This window comes from Gambusia affinis, linkage group LG10 (assembly GCF_019740435.1).
Source record: "Gambusia affinis linkage group LG10, SWU_Gaff_1.0, whole genome shotgun sequence".
In the NCBI taxonomy this organism is placed as follows: domain Eukaryota; kingdom Metazoa; phylum Chordata; class Actinopteri; order Cyprinodontiformes; family Poeciliidae; genus Gambusia; species Gambusia affinis.
Window position 1 is genome coordinate 28,114,867 of NC_057877.1, and position 17,773 is coordinate 28,132,639.

Genomic DNA, 17,773 nt, shown 5'->3' on the forward strand with positions numbered 1-17,773 from the left:
TTGATATTTATAGTAGTTTCAAAATTGTATTGCCATTATGAATAAATAATAACAATAATGAAGTAAATTTCCTCCAAAAAACTCAGAAACTGGGATTCATCTCAGAAATTCTCTAGAAAAAATGTCAAAAAATTTTCACTTTTGGAATTTTGTGAGTTTCAAAAGTTAAAAATTCTCAAAAATTTCCAATTTTATTTCTGAAAAATTCTGAGATTACTCGCAAATTTTTTTATTTTGGAAATTCGGTACTCTATTTTTTTTCCTTTATATCTACAATGGCCAAAATACGCCTTTGTAAATTCAGAACTTTTACTGTATCAAGATAAAAGCATCTAGTTTTCAGTTTCTTTTCGGCTCCGTTTCCAATAATAGGAACAGGATTTGTTTAATCTTCTTTCAAAATGTTTATCATAGTTAGTAAAGTTTAAGAAGTTAAATAAAAGCTGATTTGAGTGCATCGTTTCAGTATATAAACATGATTTTACATTTTGTTAAAGCTCAGTTATAAAAAGACAAACACTTTATGTTGCACTTTACATTTTCCACTGTAAGAAAATTACAAATTAAAAGTCTCCAAATTTGTATAATTTTTTAATTACAGATGAGGGCCGCACAAAATCAGTCCTCGGGCCACAGCTGGCCCACTGACCACACTTTGAACACCTCCGTATTACATCATCATAATTCAGTTTAGGATGCCGAAACATTTGAGACGTTTTATAGAAAATCAGAACCTTTTCTTGCAGACATCCTGAAAAGAAACGATAGAAAACAATGAAAACAGAAATAAAAACAAACCGGTTTCAAACTCATGGACACGTCGTGTCTCACCCCTCTTCTCAAACCTCTTATGTTCTGAGGGATTCTGGGTACTGTAGTCTTAATCTCTGACAGATAGTGGCTTACAAGGTCGGAGCCGAAGCGCGACGTGGGGAAGAATTGGGAGACGGACCACTGATGATGATGATGATGGGAGGAAGAAGGTGGCGGAGGAGGGAGAAAAGATGGGGACTGGACAGGAAGTCAGAATAAAACAGCTGTTAGCTTTAGCTTTAGCTTCCATTGTTTAGATATGTGGGAGTGAGTCGGCCATTTTCACAAAAACACTCCAGAAAGTTTCGCTACACTCTTTATTTTTGGTAAATCTACTTCCTACATCTGAATTAAGTTTGTGTCTCCAATATGTCTGCTTGTTATTTTCTTTTTTCCTCTTTTCTTATATACGTATATTTTGGAAATAGTTTCATATTTAACATATTTCGAAAGCCGCTGCAATGTTTTGATTGCACTAAAAAAATAAAATAATTAACAAAACAAAGAGCAAAATCCTGAAGGAATAATGAAAGCTCTTGATACCTAAATAGAAATTTTTAAAAACTCCAATCAACTTAAAACAAAATGGAAAATAAGAATTAAAAAAAAATTACTGTTGATTTCAAAGTAATTATGTGCAAACAGTGTTTCTGATAACGTACAAAACAACAGGGATTAAATGTATCTAATTGAATGTCAGTGTGAGATTATGCTACTGTACTAAAAACAACGTATTTATTTTAAAACTTTTAACTAATATTAGCTGATAAGAAACTACATATTTCAAATTAAAAATATTTTAAAGTCAGATAAAGTCCAGATCCAGACTGGTTTCCTGTTTTCGCATTTCTTCTTCTGTGCTTTCCGAGGCTGGCTCATTCAGATGGAGCTAAAAACCAGCGTCAATCTCAATCCCAGAGAACCTTAATCTGTCCTTACGTCTGATCAGAGTGTTGAACAAACTGCTGCATGTACACAAACACACGCCCCATCTATCAAACAGATCGCTGATACCATGAAGCAGCTGATTGGTTAAACATGAACCAACTGCAGCAGGTTAATCAGTGACCAACGGCGTGCCTTAGCAGAGGGTCAGGGTCCAAAAACGGCAGCAAATTGGAAGGTATGGCTGTGAAACTGGAAAAATAATTTTGAAATAACTCCAAAACCGAACAGGAAGTTGGTCAAAGTGGAAGTAAAACAACATTTAATGCAACATTTTCTCAAGGAAAACCACTGAAACAAAACTTAATAAACAGACCATAGAAATATTGGACAATGTGACAAACATAGAAACATAAAAGAAGAGAGACGAGTTTTGTTATTTAATATTTAACCTCTTAATGCCTGAATTTATGTAGAATTGAACAAACAAAACATGTTTTAGCTGCCAATTATATGTGAAATTACTTAATGATGATTAATATGAACTTTGTACCTACATTAGTGTAAATTTAGGTATGATGCTAATTAGAGCTACTAGGAACCTCAGGAATGAAAGAGACTTTTTAATCACAGCATGTATATTTTAAGTCAAGGAAGACTTTGAAACAATTAAAATATATGTTATGTTCGTCATTGCAGTTTTAAATAGCGCAAAAACACAACAACTTTTTTTTTTAGCATGGTCCCATGAGATCCTAGCTCCTTTTCTGTTACAAATTGAATTTCAACATTTTTGAAGAATCGTTTGTGTTCATCCTGCATCGTTTCAAATACAGCTAAATACTTAAAGTTTCTGTTACTGTTCTGTCCTGTTTCAGAATAAAAAATAACACATTAGGGTTTCTAATTATGTAAATAATTAAATGTATTAATCTTTTATGATACGCAGCCATACTGAATAAATTAGAATACAGCTTGTTAGCGTAAAATAACTTTTGAAAATAACCTTTAAACACGAGCTAAACATACTTTTTTATTAATCCAACATTTCTTCTGTTTTCAAACCAGTTTTTTATTGGTTTGATGTAAAATTCCACTTTTAAATATTGTACTTTCATTAACTGCTACCAGAAAATCATAATGATTAACAGAAACAAAGTGTTTGTTTGAAACAGATGAGTATGGAATAATTAAAGTATGTCAGGCATACCTTCGGTTTCTTCCCAAACAGCCAGAGTTTATTCTTGCCTTTGCTTATCGTGTGTTTTGCTTCGGAGCGCGGCACCGGAGCCAGCTCTTTCTCGCCTTTCGGCGTGTTGCTGATGGTCCCGTCCGAACCCGTCCTGCTCAAGTTCTGACTGAAGTCCTCAAACGGAAAGTCACCCGGTGGTTCGAAGCCGGATTTAAACGACTCCACCACGATAGTCGAGTCCTGGGAGGATTGAAAATGGAAACTGAGGGAAAAGTTTCAACGGGATTGGGTTTGTTTCTTGAAGGTTGATGTTTTCAGTTTGGTACCCGCTGCTCGTCGACAGCCTTGGCAGCAGAAACCATCCCATCCAGACATTTGGTGATGATGGGAATGACTCGCCGCTCCGCCTCCGCAAAGCTTCGATACGTTTCACCGAGTTTTACTGTTCGCCGTTCGTCCATGCCTTGGAGATTCTGCATACAGAGGAAAATATGAATAAAAAAGACACTGAGACAAACACAACATCTGAAAGAAAGCAGGTTCCTCATCACAAGCATTCAGCATTTCATTTAAAGGGGTAGTATCATATTTTCCAGGCTCATAGTGCCATTTTATAGCACAAAGTCAGGTGTTATTTTACTTCCTGATTTAACTCCTTGAAATTGGGTCTCTGTCTCTTTAAAAACTCCTACTTTTTCTGAAGCTCCGCCTTCAGGAAGTCATCCCAACATGGCTCCTCTATTAACACTTTAGCAACGTCTTTATATATATTTTCATATAAGGAGCTCAGCAGGTGTTTGCTAATTGCTGCTGGCTAGTCTGAAGGAGCTGATTGGGGGAGGAGCTGCGCCTCGAAGGCGGAGCTCGGCTCAACCAGTCATTTTGCACAGCTGCAAAATTAATTTGATTAAAGTATTTATCAAACATGCAAGAAAGGCTCAAAGCAAGTAAGTTTTGTTGCTTGTTTTGATAAAAAGTTGCTAACGGGGTCTGAAAACTCGCTAAGCAAACCTTGCTAAATCCCACACTTGGCCCCGCCCCTCAGACTCTTGGCCCCGCCCACTTTTGTGGCTATAAAAGCAGAGTAATGCTGTTATATCCAGTTTTGCTCCATCTTGAATGTTCATGGTGAGATTTTATGCTCATGTTGCCAAACACACTGTTATTTGTTTCCAATGAAGCCAAACTTTGTAGATCAAGTTTAAACGTTTAATAAATCCACAAACTCATTTCCAAACATAAGTGAAGTAGGTGACATAAATAAATAAAACAAACCCAATTCTATTCACGCACATAAATATATTGCATCTATGGAATTTAATTTATCTGTAATTTAAAAAACAAACACTCTTCATGTATACTGAGGCTGAATATAAGCAACAAAGTGTAAGGTTTTGGTTTTTTCTCTGTGTTAAGTTAGGTTGTCCTGTCTACCCCTTTATTGTTCCCAGCTGTGTCTCGTTCCCTGATTACCCTCTGTGTATTTAATGCCACCTGAGTTCCTCATCGTATTTCTCAATCTGTCTAGTCAGACGTCTTGTCTGCTGTCAGTTATTTCCAGTTACTACCAGTTATGAGCATTAGCTTTCCACTCATCTGTGCCGCCTGGATTATTGTGTGTTTTGGATCATTAAATTATCGTTTCTTCATCCCAACCTCAGCATCTTCCTCACCACCTCTTAACAGCAAATCATGACACAACGAGGCTTTTAAAAGTAATAAACACTTAAAAAATACAAAGATAAAGAAATTATAAAGTGAGTAAGAATGATTGAATTGTTTTATTTACCTTAAAGATTTGTGGTATGGCGTTATTAAAATGTTTCCATTGCTCTCCGTTGAAGTTCTGGAGCTGAGCAGCATATTCGTTTTTACTCTCGTCCGCCATGTGAGTCCGCGTGTAGAGCTGGGCTTTAGCCTGAACAGTTAGTCATGTAATTGAGGAAAATCACAGAAGTGATCCACTAAAGGCAACCTAAAGCCTAAAGATTCAGAAAGTGAAAATAACAGGCAATTTAAACCGAAAAACTTTCCAATCCAGTTGAACTGAAACAATGTTGCAAAGAAACGTGGGCTAAAATGTCCAAACTGTGATGTTAAACAATGTTTCCAAAGATGGAACGACGCATAAGACCTTAAGATAATGATTTAAGAATAAATAATTTCCTTTTTCATCTTTATTCAAACCACAGAACAAAGTCAGCATGTACACTGCAAAAACACAAAATATTTTTGGTCTAGTCTCTACTGCAAATATCTTACTACACTTTAAAAAAACAAAACAAACTCATAAGTAATTTTTCAGAAAGATATAAGAACCTGTTTTAGTCAATAACTCTTTAATACTGATGAAAAAGCACTAGTCCCACTGGCATTTTACTTCACTTATTTCTTAAGTGACAGGCACTGTGCCGTTACCTAGCAACCCCAGCCAAGCCAGCCTGTTACCTAGCAACCAAATTCTAGCAGATTATTTCACTTATAACATGGGAAATTGTCTTGTTGTAAGTGAAATAATCTGCTTTATAATACTTTTTCTGCTATTATAAGGAGTTCTTTACTTAAAAAAGCTGCTATATCTTGCTGAAAAGTTATTTGTGGGTTAGTTTTATCATATTTCAAGAGTATCAAGAAACTAAACCAAAATTTTCACTACAAATCAGTGAAAACTTAGGAAAGATTTACCCGATAATCTAGATAAATGATGCGAAGGCTCTGCAGGTGGAAGCAGCTTACCTTCTCCACCTCTGACTTGGTGGCGTTGATGTCGTTATCTAGCCGGTCGTAGGTAATCTGCGCTTTCTCTGCTTCTCTGCACTCCCTCTCAAACTTCTTTTTACTCTAAAAGGGAAAAAAAGAGCGTCCAGTTTATTTCAAACACCAAAAATATTCATCGGCAACAGATTTGCATCTGTCTCGCTAAATGAGACGAGAAAAATCCGTGAATGAATCACACAGAGATGGTTTACTTCCTGATGCGCCATCTGGATCACATCAGCAGTAAAGCAAACAGTGACTAGCTGAGACATTACAGTCCGGTCACCAGGTATCACAGTTAACGTCACACAGTCTACAAAACATCAAATAAAGTTTACAATGCAAAACACTAAATCTTACCAAGTATTTTTAGCCTATTTTAAGAATAAACTAGTAGTGGCTTGTTTTAAGTTAATACTTCCTCAATATTGTTAAAAAAATACTAGTTCAGTTGGCAGATTATTTGACTTGAAGCAAGATGTTAGTGAAATAATCAGCCGATGGGACTGATACTTTTAATTTGAAATTAAGGACTTATCAACTTAAAACAATCTTCTATATCATATATGTAAGTTAATAATTTTGTGTCTAAACTCTACTGAAAAATTAGGCTAAAAATACTTGGTAAGATTTTGTGTTTTTGCAGTGCAGTAATACAGTTTTGCTTTAAGAGCTTCAGATCTGCACTGATGTCTCTGTCTCTTTCCTAGAAACTGTCGATGCCAAGAAGGGAACAAAAATGATGCTACAATTTCTGAATATGATAAAAAATAATTAAAGCTACAGTTTGTATTGTTTAGCACAAAGCTAGCTTCTTAAAAAGAGATTTAAATGGAAGAAATGTGTTTGTTTCCTGTCCAAAATGGGTAAAAAAGATCAGGGGGGACTCAGTTTATCCTTCGGCTAACTCTGTTAGCATTTCCTTCATTCCTTCCTGGTGTCAGTTGCTGTGTGAGAAGCAGTTGCTCGTCCCTGACAGAAAGTGTTTACCATAAACACGTTTTCTCTCCCCAACCCCCAAACTCACGTTGTCCATCTGTTTCCAGCAGTGATCCAAAAACTGCTGAGCCTTCCTTCCTTCCTGTAGGTGCTGCTCATTTCCACACAGAAACAAGAAACACGTAAATAAGCAGACCACAAAAACATTGGACAACGTGACAAAGCCACATGACAGGGTTTTGTTAATTCAGCAGATAACTAACTCCCATTTGATCAGGTTTTGAATTTTCTAACATATTTAACATCTTCATGCCACAAAAATTTATGTTTTTTCTGTCAATCAGATGTGAAACTACTTAGAGATCAGAAATGTAAATTTTGCACCTACAACAGTGTAAATTTAGGTATGATGCTAATTAGAGCTACCAGGAACTTAAGGAATAAAACAGACTTTTGACTTAAAATATGCTTATTTTAAGTCAAAGACTTTGAAGCAATTAAAATATTAATATAGAAAACATTAGGAATTCAAACTACATGTTTTATTGTAAAATGTGGTGGTGTGGTAATATAATTATTATCATTATATCACTTGAAAATGATCTCAAAACAACAATATTGTAATTTTTAGCGATGACGTCTGCTGTAATTTGTCATCCAGGAAAATTTGTTATTGTGACAGACCTACTAATAAAATTGATTATATGGTTTAATAAATCAATACTGATGCTCTTTTAATTCAGTTCAGTTTCATTTAGAAATATTTAAAGGTTTTATACTTTGCTTTATCAAAAACCTCAAATCTAATACACATAGAAAACATCTAACCAATGAAAACCAGACTTCAATATGAAATAAAATGAGATAAATTATGGTTGAAAAACATCTAGAGGCCACTATTCTCCCAAAACACATCAACATTTTCATTTTCCCAGCAGCAGACGGTAGAAACAAGACGACAGACGGATAACATCACATGTATCAGATTATTCCTCAGAAAACACAAGCGACACAGAGGAGAGGAGCGAAACATCTGTTTTCAGGACGGAGCCGGACGGAGCCGTGACGACACTCACGTGTTTCCGCTCGGCTTTCAGCTCCTGGCTGTACCTCATCAGCTCGTTGTAAACCTTGTGGGACATTTCCTCCGCCACCACCTCCCTCTGGCCGGCGTAGTCGTTCAGCTCGCCCAGAATGGAGTAGAACGACAGACACGTTGTGAACCTGTCGTTAAATAAAATATTAATTTACGCAGTTTTAAAATCACCCTGAATTCAGCTGGCGAAGAGTACACTGCAACAAAACAGATCCCAGCTGAGACACAGCGGCAAAAATACAGAATTTTATCAAGTATTTTGTCCAATTTCTAATGAAAATATCTCAGCACGCTTTCAGACAAAATAATTTAAAAGTAACTCCTCAGCAAGATAAATAAGCCAGTTTTAGGAAAATAATTAAAAATAAATATTGGTTACTACTGTTTGTATCTTTATTGAAGAATTATTGATTTAAAACAAACTTATTTATCTTGCTGAGAAGTTACTTTAGGGTTATTTTGTTTTAATTCAAGTGTACTAAGTTATTTGTTTTGGAAACTAGACAAAAATAACTGAAAAGCAACTTTTCAGCAAGAGAAATAAGCTTGTTTTACAACAACAATTCTTTAATAATTTTTTTTTAAATGCTAGTTCCTCTGGCAGATTGTTGTTTATTATCCTGCTGAAAAGTTATTATAACATATTTTTTGTCTTCCTGGAAGTGTATTAAAATATTTGCACTAGAAATTAGACAAAAATACACAAAAGTTTTCAAAAATTACTCTGAGTTTATTTCAGTAACAATTATAAAGCAACAAAACTGGTGGATTTCAGAAAGTTCATCTTAGAAAGCGCTGCAAAAACACTAAATATTACTAAATATTTTGGTCTCGTTTTAGAGTAAACAGCTTGGTAAACACAAAATAACTTAACGTCACTTCACAGCAAGATAAACAAGCTTGTTTTCACAACAACGATTCTTTAATATATATTATTAAAAGTACTGGCAGGTTTTTTCCATTTATGAGACATTTTTACTGTTTTAAGTGAGACAAATCTGCCAGTGGAACCAGTTCTGTTTATCTTTATTCAGGAATAGTTGACTGAAAACAATCTAATTTATCCTGCTGAGAAGTTACTTTTAAGTTACTTTTTATTTTAATTCTTGTATAATAAGATATTTACACCAGAAACTAAACAAAAACACTTAAAAGAACCTTCTGAGAAAGGTAAATAAACTTGTTTTCAGTCAATAAATCTCAAAGATGGATAAAAAAGTACCAGTTTCACTGGCAGATTTTTCACTTATATGAATATAATCAGTCATAAAAATCTCATTTGATGAATCTCTGGTTTATCTTATTTTGAAAATATTTACAAAACATTAAAAATCAGTTTTTCTTTTCAATAATCCTCATTTCCTGCTCATTCAAACCTTCATAAACAATTAACTTTTATTGATAATGTATTAAAACAAGCATAAAATGAGAGGAAAACGTTTCTCTACGTTGAACCATCGATCATTTCCATGATCTAATTTCCAGAAAAGTGGCTTAGCAGCTGTTTGTTGGAAAAAACAAAAACCTCCAAACATATAAAACAAGAATTAAAGTTTTTTCCCCATAAAAAATTTATTTTTGAGTCTTTCCCAACTTTAAGGAAGCTGTAATAATATAAATGTAGAAGCTTCATGTGGTTAAAGGGGACAGAAAGATCTCCCCTGACCTCCACAAACCCTTCTGCATTCCTGCTGTTTATGTGACGAATTGCATTGTTTGGTAATTTCACAGACGGGATGTGAGCAGCCACATCAAACACGCTTTTTTAAACGACCAGTCAGAAATTATTCATCAAGATTCCAGCAGGGTTTTCCATTACTCCAGTCCACAGGCATCCGAAGGCATCGAGTAAAGGATTAAAACTAAAACGACGTCCTCACCTTGGCTCTTCATCTTTTGAACGTTTTGGACAGTATTTCTTCACCAGATTCCTGCAAGGCAGAGAGGGAGACATAAAAGCTGGAGGCACTGTCTGAAATTTTAATCCTGCAGGTACAAAAATGCTGAAAGTCAGACTGAAAAAAACACACACACACACACACACACGCACACACGCATACACACATAAATGAGAGGAGAGACATCCAAACTCAGCAAGAAAGGATCCAAGCATTAGAGATGAAGCAAAGATTTAAACATCAAAGTCTTCGCCGGTCGTTTCCTTGAGGCTCCTGGAAATGCAGTTTGAATGAATTAACTGGATCACAGCTAACGGTGTGTTATGCTACATGTTTATGCAGAGCTGCAGATGGATGAGAGTGAGAGCTGTTATCAGTAAAAAAGCAAAAAGCAACGCTGTCTGTCTGGCAGCAGACGGAGACAGAGATTCACATTCTGTAGCTCCCTACCTGATTCTTACAGAGGTTTTCTGGTTTCTACCAGTTTGGTAATAAAGAAACATAAACAGGCATTTTCATTCTTTATTTCAATGTCCTCAACATCAATATGTCGACATATTGAAGCGTGACGTCTCACATACAAGATCCCACCCCCAGCTTCCTGCTGTAGGGCTAAAAAAGCTGCCCGCTAACAATGACTAGCATTGGTTTTAGCCGTTAAGTTGTTGACCTAATGCGTTAAATATTAAAGTAAAAAGGAATGCAGTGCTTTTCTACTAATTGTCAACATAATGACAACTAGATAACAAGGTCAGGAAACTACTTTAATCAAGAAGTAGCACGGGAGAGGGAAATAGGTTAGCTATGCTAGCTTGACTATGACAACCTTAACATGGAGATGTGCCGTGGGATTCTATGTGTTTCAGTTCAGTTAAAAAAATAAACAGATTAAAAAAAGGCGACTTGAACACCAACTCTGATAGATCATCAGTAGAGCAGGTGTTTAAATTAGCTAAGCAACCAGCGCTGTGTTAGATTAGCTAATAGCAGCGGTAGCTAATCTGCCACAGCGATCACTTATCGCAAAATAAACATCAAACCTGAAAACCTAAAACTGTAACGGACTGAATGTTTGGTTCTTTGTGTGGGAAACGTCTGAGTGTTTTCTGGTGTTGAATTCCGATACGTTAGTGGTTGCTATGGCAACGAGTCTGTGTGTAGCACAGCTAACGCAGAGAGCGAGAAAAAAAGGATATGAGTGGTTTTTCTGTGGTTTTTTCACTTTTGCACACTGAACTAAATTAGCAATACCTACATCTCCAGAAACGCAGCGACTGTCTCAGTATTTTTAAAAAATGAAATCAGTGAAATGACTAAAATTTCATCATGATTGCAAGGCGTACAAGTAAAAATATATTTTTGAATCTGACAACAGTAATAAAAGGATTTATATAACGTTTTATATCAATATGGTTATATTTGTGTCTGTCGGTGTGTGTGTGTGTGTGGGGGGGTTTGTGTGTGTGTGTGTGTGTAGGCGTGGGGGTGGGGGTGTGTATGCGTGGGGGTGTGTGTGGGTGTGTGTGGGGGTGTGTGTGTGTGGGGGGAGGTGAACGTACCGTAGCTGCTTGGCATAGTTCTGCTCTATGTCCAGCCTCTCCTTAACGAACTTTGCATAGCGCTCTAGGAAGTCAATCCCCCACTGAGTGTGTTTGTCCAGATTCTCAAACTGGTCCTGAAATAAAAAAAAAACAAGACAGAAAATTAAAAAAAAGAACAAAAGAAAACACACACACACACACTTCACACGTGTTTTAGAAAACAGCCACATTCACGTGTTGGCTTAAGAAATCACATTTTAGAAACCATTTTTTATGCATATATTTTTGTGCCTAATTAACACAATTAAACATTAATTTTTGATAGTGTGCACGCGCAGATAAATGATTTCTTATGGAGGTCCAAGATACATTTATTCTGTTAAAAACATTTATACAAAATACATGAATCTCATATTCCAGTCTGCTGTTTGCACCTGTACTTACAGCTCCATGCGTACAATAACAGCAGGCTGAAAAACTGTCACAATCTTACAATATTATACAATATTTACTGTATAACATGGGTATCTAAAAAATAAAATCAGGAGAACAAACTGTTCATTCAGGCAGACAGAGAGTGAGACTCCAAGCTGAAAACAGGAAGGTTTAAAAGATGAAACCAAAGTTGTTTTTTTTCTTGAGCTATTTTCCTAGTGGTTTTAATTGATATTTTTATAACAACTGATGGTATCATAGCTACTTGATTGTGTTATAATCAAGTAATCAATTATAATGAACTCAACAGTTCCACCAGGTGTTTGCTAATTGCTGCTGGCTAGTCTGAAGGAGCTGAGTGTGGGAGGAGCTTTGCCTTAAAGGCGGCGCTAAGTCCAACAGGCGTTTAGCGCAACTGAATGGTTGCCATGGAGATTAAAGGATTTCTCAATGATGAAAAAAATCAAAGCAACACTACAAGTTTGCTTTTGATGAGGGAAAACATTATAAGATGATGTAAAGCTAACAAAAAGTAAATTTTATATAATTCTGCCCCTTTAAATTAATGGAAGACAAAGAATATAACAGAAAACAAGATGGCTGAACACGACCTGCCTTTCCTCCATCAACATACAATAAATCACAATTTAGTTACGTCATTGATCAGTTCTCTCACAATAAATTTGTTTGACGATAAACTGTTCCAGAAGTTATCACAATAAACGATAATATTGTCGTTTTGAGGCCATTTTCAAGTTCTTGGATTATAATAACAAAAGATCGGAAAGATCAATAAACGTTAAATTCAAATGAACATTTAACACTGGAACTGGAAGATATTTTAAATGAAGCGACAAATAAAATGAATTATGAATTATCTGAAAACAAAAGTTTCCTTCAAAAAAACGTCAGTTGAGATCAAAACATCAGACTGAAAACTTTTGTCATCCAGTTTTTGGTAGAAAGAGAGAAATGATAAATCATGCAAATGGAAATTATTGGGCTTGTTTTAATTGATCACATTATTAATTGATTCATTGCTTATTGTAACAGGTGTATCTCAAAGTTAATTCAACCGGTGACCAACAGGATGGCCATATTTCAGTTGAACTGCAGGACAAAATGAAACTGAATCAAAAGCAGAGGATCTAATCATGTTCAGCTGCCGGCTGAACAAAACGCTGACTAATTATTGAACCGGGGCAAACAAAGCAAGTCTGAACTGTGAAATAAAAACCCTCCGCCGGCCTCTTTAAAATCCTGCACATTTTTTGTTCAAAAAAGGGAAAAAAAACAGCAAAAGGATGTTTGACTAAGACGTTAAGCAGCAGTTAGCTCATGCTCAGAGTCTGACTCTGAATCACAGCTGTGAGCTTTGAGGTTTATTCTGGGTTTGTTTTAGCCGTCTTGCTCACGGCTGGAGCATCTCTCCGGCTCGGTGGCCTCCTGTTAGCTGCAAGGCGGCGATTGCATCAGCCTGTGTGATGGTTTATGGATAAGTAATAGACTATGAGCTCATGCTGTAGTTTTTGGCTGCGTCTCCAGGCTCCTGTTCTCTCCGTCCGCAGGGACGAAAATGGAAATTAAAACTGGAATCTGTTAGCAACAGGCGGATGAAGACGGTGGTGAAGATTTTATTTAATTCTGTTTCAATCACACTGATAGTTAATTAATTTGCTCACAACAGAAGTTCATCATGATGATTTAATTTCCCTTTAGACTGTCAGAGAGAATATGTTGCCCACTATTTTTGCATTATTATGCCATTATTACCATTATAATGCTTGAAAACAATCTGACAACAACAATATTATCGTTTATCGCGATAACTTCTGGGACAATTTATGATCAGCAACATTAATAATCGTGACAGGCTTAGCAATAGATTGAAGCAGCACTTTCATAACTTGATCCATTTTGTAGGAATTTTGATTTATTCTCTAATAGATCAACATCGAATTAGCACAGTTCTTCCTGTGTCCTGCCAGTCAGCTGGCTGAAACACGGTCTACAACATTGTTCTGTAAAAATAAAGAAAAAGGAACGTAAATAAATATCTATATCGGATGTCCTGTTCATTTCTGCTCTGCTGTCAGAGACGTTTGACTGCACCTTTCTTTCTCATGACTTTCTCCCTATATTTAGCAACAAAATTTAAGATTTCAGCCAAAATAAATCAGAATTGGCCAAAATCGGCAGATCAGTTTTTAAAGATCAGCGATCGGTCAGAAAGCTGCAATCGAAGCATACTGACCAAAAAGTGCCTGTAATGTTTTAAAATCCACTTCCCTTCACAAAATTAGACTGGAAATTTTGTGCGTTTTTAAAATATTATTTTGTGATATATCCATGTTTTTCTCTCTTTGAAAACCTAAAAATGGATAAAGAAAGATTATTCTGGATAAATTCATTTCCAACTGTGGATATTTATCAAAAATGACTATTTCACCCAGCATTTTATGTGGAAATGTACTCCATGTCGTCACTGCAGTAGAGCTGATTAATGAGCAAAATATAAATGACTAAAGGGGAGACTATGCTGTAGAAACATCACTAAAATATAATAAGTTCAGCTATTTAAGTTACAAGTCACTTAAAAAGACTAAAATCAAAGTAAAATTGGTAAAAAAGAAAAGAAGTGGAACCTCTAATGTGTCATTTAATACTTGGAGTATTTTAAAAGACATAAAAGGAAGAAGCGGAGTTTAAGGACCTTGATGAATATTTTATCAGTCTTGACAGAAACTTGAACTGTCAGACATTTTTTTACCCCTGGGATTTGACACCTGAAAGGCTGAAAGCTCCACTTCTTCACCACGTCTCTGCAGTGATTCACTCGCATCAATCTGGGAGCAAATGAGTCACTTAGAGTCCAGAAGAAGAAACTGACAAAATCCTCATAAGCAGATTCCATCAGTTTTCCATACAGCGTTAATCTGTGAGCGATGCACAGGAAAAACACACAATTAATTAGCAGAGCTAATTCTGCCAATACTAGATTACAGAGAGAGGAAGAGGAGAGCAGAATCTGATTCACACTGCAGAAATGTCAGCCTGGCATCGGGCTGCAGACCCCCGGGCTCCGTCTGCACCCTGTGTGTGTTTACTGTGTGTCTGACCAGACTCGACAACACACACACACACACACACACACACGCGCGCCTCCCTAAAAACACTGCTCCCTATTTGGAGAATGTGAAGGTGGGGAGCTGACACGGCCTTTGTTTTGTTGTGTGCTGGATGCTAAACATTTAAGCGTTTATCATCACCGTTTTCTCCACAGGTCTAAGATATTCAGGGGTTATTTGTTTGTAAACTCGCAACTCGGCTGCAGAAAGAGCCGGCTGTCACTGGTTGCCACGGTTACCCACATTTATTGTGACGTTTTGACAGTAGACTATGACCAAATTAGCATTAATGGACGAGACGGTTTAATTAGCAAAATGGGTTGTATGTAGGTGAGTGGAAAAAGGATTTTAATCTAAAAATTCAGATTTTTTTTTTTAACTCAAATTTCTGACTGATTTCAAAATTCAACTCTGAACTTTTTTTCTTTTTTCTCAAAGTTTTGACTTTTTTTTCTTGGAATTCCAATTTTTGTCTCAAAGTTTAAATTTTTCCTCAAATTTCTAATTATTTTCTCAGAATTCAGACTTTTCTCAAACTTCTGGCTAATCTCAATATTCTGATTTTTTTCCTCAGATTTCTGACTTTAATCTCAAAATTTGAACTTTTGTTTTGAAATTCTGATTTTAATCTTCTCATAAAGTCAAAAAAATTAAATTTTTCTAGAGGCTCTAACCTTCTGAACCTGGACTCTTGAAGTCTGCCAAATGTTGTCTTTTATTCAACGAGCTGTTTGCACTGTTTTATCTCCAACCTGTGAGCACACGCACATTCCAGTGGATATTTGATTTGCCTGTTTCCTTTCTTTTCTTTTTTTTTTACCCTGCAGCAGCAAACGTCCAAAAACCTGGCCGACAAGCCGACCTCAGTGGGATTAACAGCAGTCCCAACTCCAATGTTTTGGTGGATTGAAGTCGTAAAGGGAGGAGTGTCATGAGCGGAGGAGCTCTCTTCGTCTCCCTGCAGACGTTTGTTTTGGTTATCTGTGCTGCGCTGGAGCCCAGTGAGTTCCTGTGAAATGTTCCTCCCATTGTGAAACGAAGGCAGACATTTGCTTTCAATCAGTTCAAACTGTTCCTCTGAGTGAAAGAAACGGGAGTTTCTTCCTCTTATGTAACAGCCGAGGTTTTGTTTTGCAGCCTGTTATTGTTTACTTTTCCACTCAGATGATTGATCTAAACAGTTTCATGGTTTTACAAAAGCTGCGCAGGTCTTCAGAAAAACTGATTAAAGTTTGCGTCCATAAACAGTTTTAGCTGAAACTACTGGATCCTCAATTAAAAATCTGCTGCATTTTGTTTCTAGATTTCCTTCTGCTCCTTTTATGGCTCAGAGTCAAACATTTTCAATCCCCGACAGCAGGGGCCGATAACCAGAAACATACAACTCTGGGTAAAACCTGACAAAAGGAGAAAAAAAAACATTGCTAAAATATAAATGTCAAAGCCCGTCATAATAAGACATAAATCAATTGCATGAAAAATGAAAAACTCAATAATTTTAATTTTCCTGATTGTTTTTCTGTTTATACCAAACTAAGGATAATAAAAGTTTTCAGTCAGGTGCTTTTGGTCTCAACTGCACCTTTTATTGAAGACTATAGTGTCCATTTTATTTGTTGTTTTGTTTACTTATTTTGGATATTTGGAATGTCTTCCAGTTGCAGTGATAAATGTTTGTAGGCCTGTCATGATGGCAAATGTTACTGAGTGATTAATTGTCTCTAAAACTATTGCGATAGACGATAATATTGTTTGAAGACCTTTTTACACTGATTTAATGAAAATGACTGCAGAGTCTATGCACCTTTTCGCTGCTTGAAGACAAACTGCATAGATCATTTCATTTCTTTTTTTCATTTTGGGAAATCGTTAATCTCATCTGATTTATCCCCTTAAATCAGAGCGATAAAAGTGTCGGATAACAGTAGATTAGATTAGATTAAATTCTTTCTCAAACTGGGATCCCCGGACCATAGTTTGGTACAGCTAGCTTACCAAAGGATTGTGTTAAAAACAGTAATGGATAATTGGGTTAAGACAATTTATACCACAGCAGATACAAAAAACTACAAATGAAACAATTCAATCATATAAAAATCAATTGTCAATCTCTTTATGTTAAATACATTTTTAAAATATGACATTATTTAAATATTTACTCATTATTTCATCTATAGTTTCAGTCATGCAGAACTGATGTGATCGTTTCCATAGCAACGATCAGAAGCAAGACCTTGCACCAGAGCTCCAGTGAGGTCATTGATGACATCACAGACCTTCTATGATGACATCATAGAAGGTCTATGAGACTTTAAAAACCTGTAACTCAGTTCATCTTCAGTCAGGATCCAAACAGTTCAGAGAAACTCAACTTCGTATCAGACAATAATTTTTAGCACTTCAGAGATGCCTTATCCTTTGATTTTTCCACTCGGTTGGGGACTTGGATACCTGGTAACAACAGGCATGAAGAAATTGTGTGACCATTACCTGCCAGGAAAGGATTTGGACCAGAGTGACTCTCAGGATGAGAACACTTCCTCTGGGAACAAACGTACAACGGTTCCCAAACAGCAAACGGACCCGGCTGGGTCAGTTTGCCTAGAACAGGAGCCAGTTATTTTCGAGGACACTGACATTAATAATACAGAGATTTCAGAACACAGTATCAAGGACAAGAACACTTCCTCTGGGAACCAACTTTCAATGGTTCCCAAACAGCAAACGGACCCGGCTGGGTCTGTTTGCCTAGAACAGGAGCCACTTATCTTCGAGGACACTGATATTAATTTTATGGAGGTTTCAGAAGGCAGTACTGAGGACAAGAACACTTCCATTGGGAACCAACTTTCAACGGTTCACCAAGACCAAACGGACCCGGCTGGGTCAGTTTGGTCCGTCAACCAGAAAGTGGACGATGAAGCCTCGGTTTTGGATTTGAGTAAGACATCGTCTCGCGTTGCAACTCAGGATGTGAGTTCAGTCTTTGGGAACAATTTTCCCATTGTTCCCACAGAACAAACTGACCCGGCTGGGAAAGTTTCTTCAGGGACTGAACTCACAGAGGAACCTCTGAATTCATCGATTTC

At 36.4% G+C, this 17,773-nt stretch overlaps 1 protein-coding gene across 3 annotated transcripts in view; it reads right to left on the minus strand.

Annotated features, from left to right (window-relative positions):
- fnbp1l (formin binding protein 1-like) overlaps positions 1–17,773 on the minus strand; it is a 63,312-nt gene that overhangs the window by 14,129 nt on the left and 31,410 nt on the right. For all 3 annotated transcript variants that reach the window (XM_044130585.1, XM_044130584.1, XM_044130586.1), the window contains exons 4-11: positions 11,140–11,255; positions 9,563–9,613; positions 7,663–7,810; positions 6,675–6,737; positions 5,627–5,731; positions 4,680–4,808; positions 3,217–3,363; positions 2,909–3,130 (exon numbers count right to left, since the gene is read on the minus strand). In XM_044130585.1, coding sequence (XP_043986520.1) covers positions 2,909–3,130; positions 3,217–3,363; positions 4,680–4,808; positions 5,627–5,731; positions 6,675–6,737; positions 7,663–7,810; positions 9,563–9,613; positions 11,140–11,255 — 981 coding nt within the window. The remainder of the gene's footprint in view (positions 1–2,908; positions 3,131–3,216; positions 3,364–4,679; positions 4,809–5,626; positions 5,732–6,674; positions 6,738–7,662; positions 7,811–9,562; positions 9,614–11,139; positions 11,256–17,773) is intronic.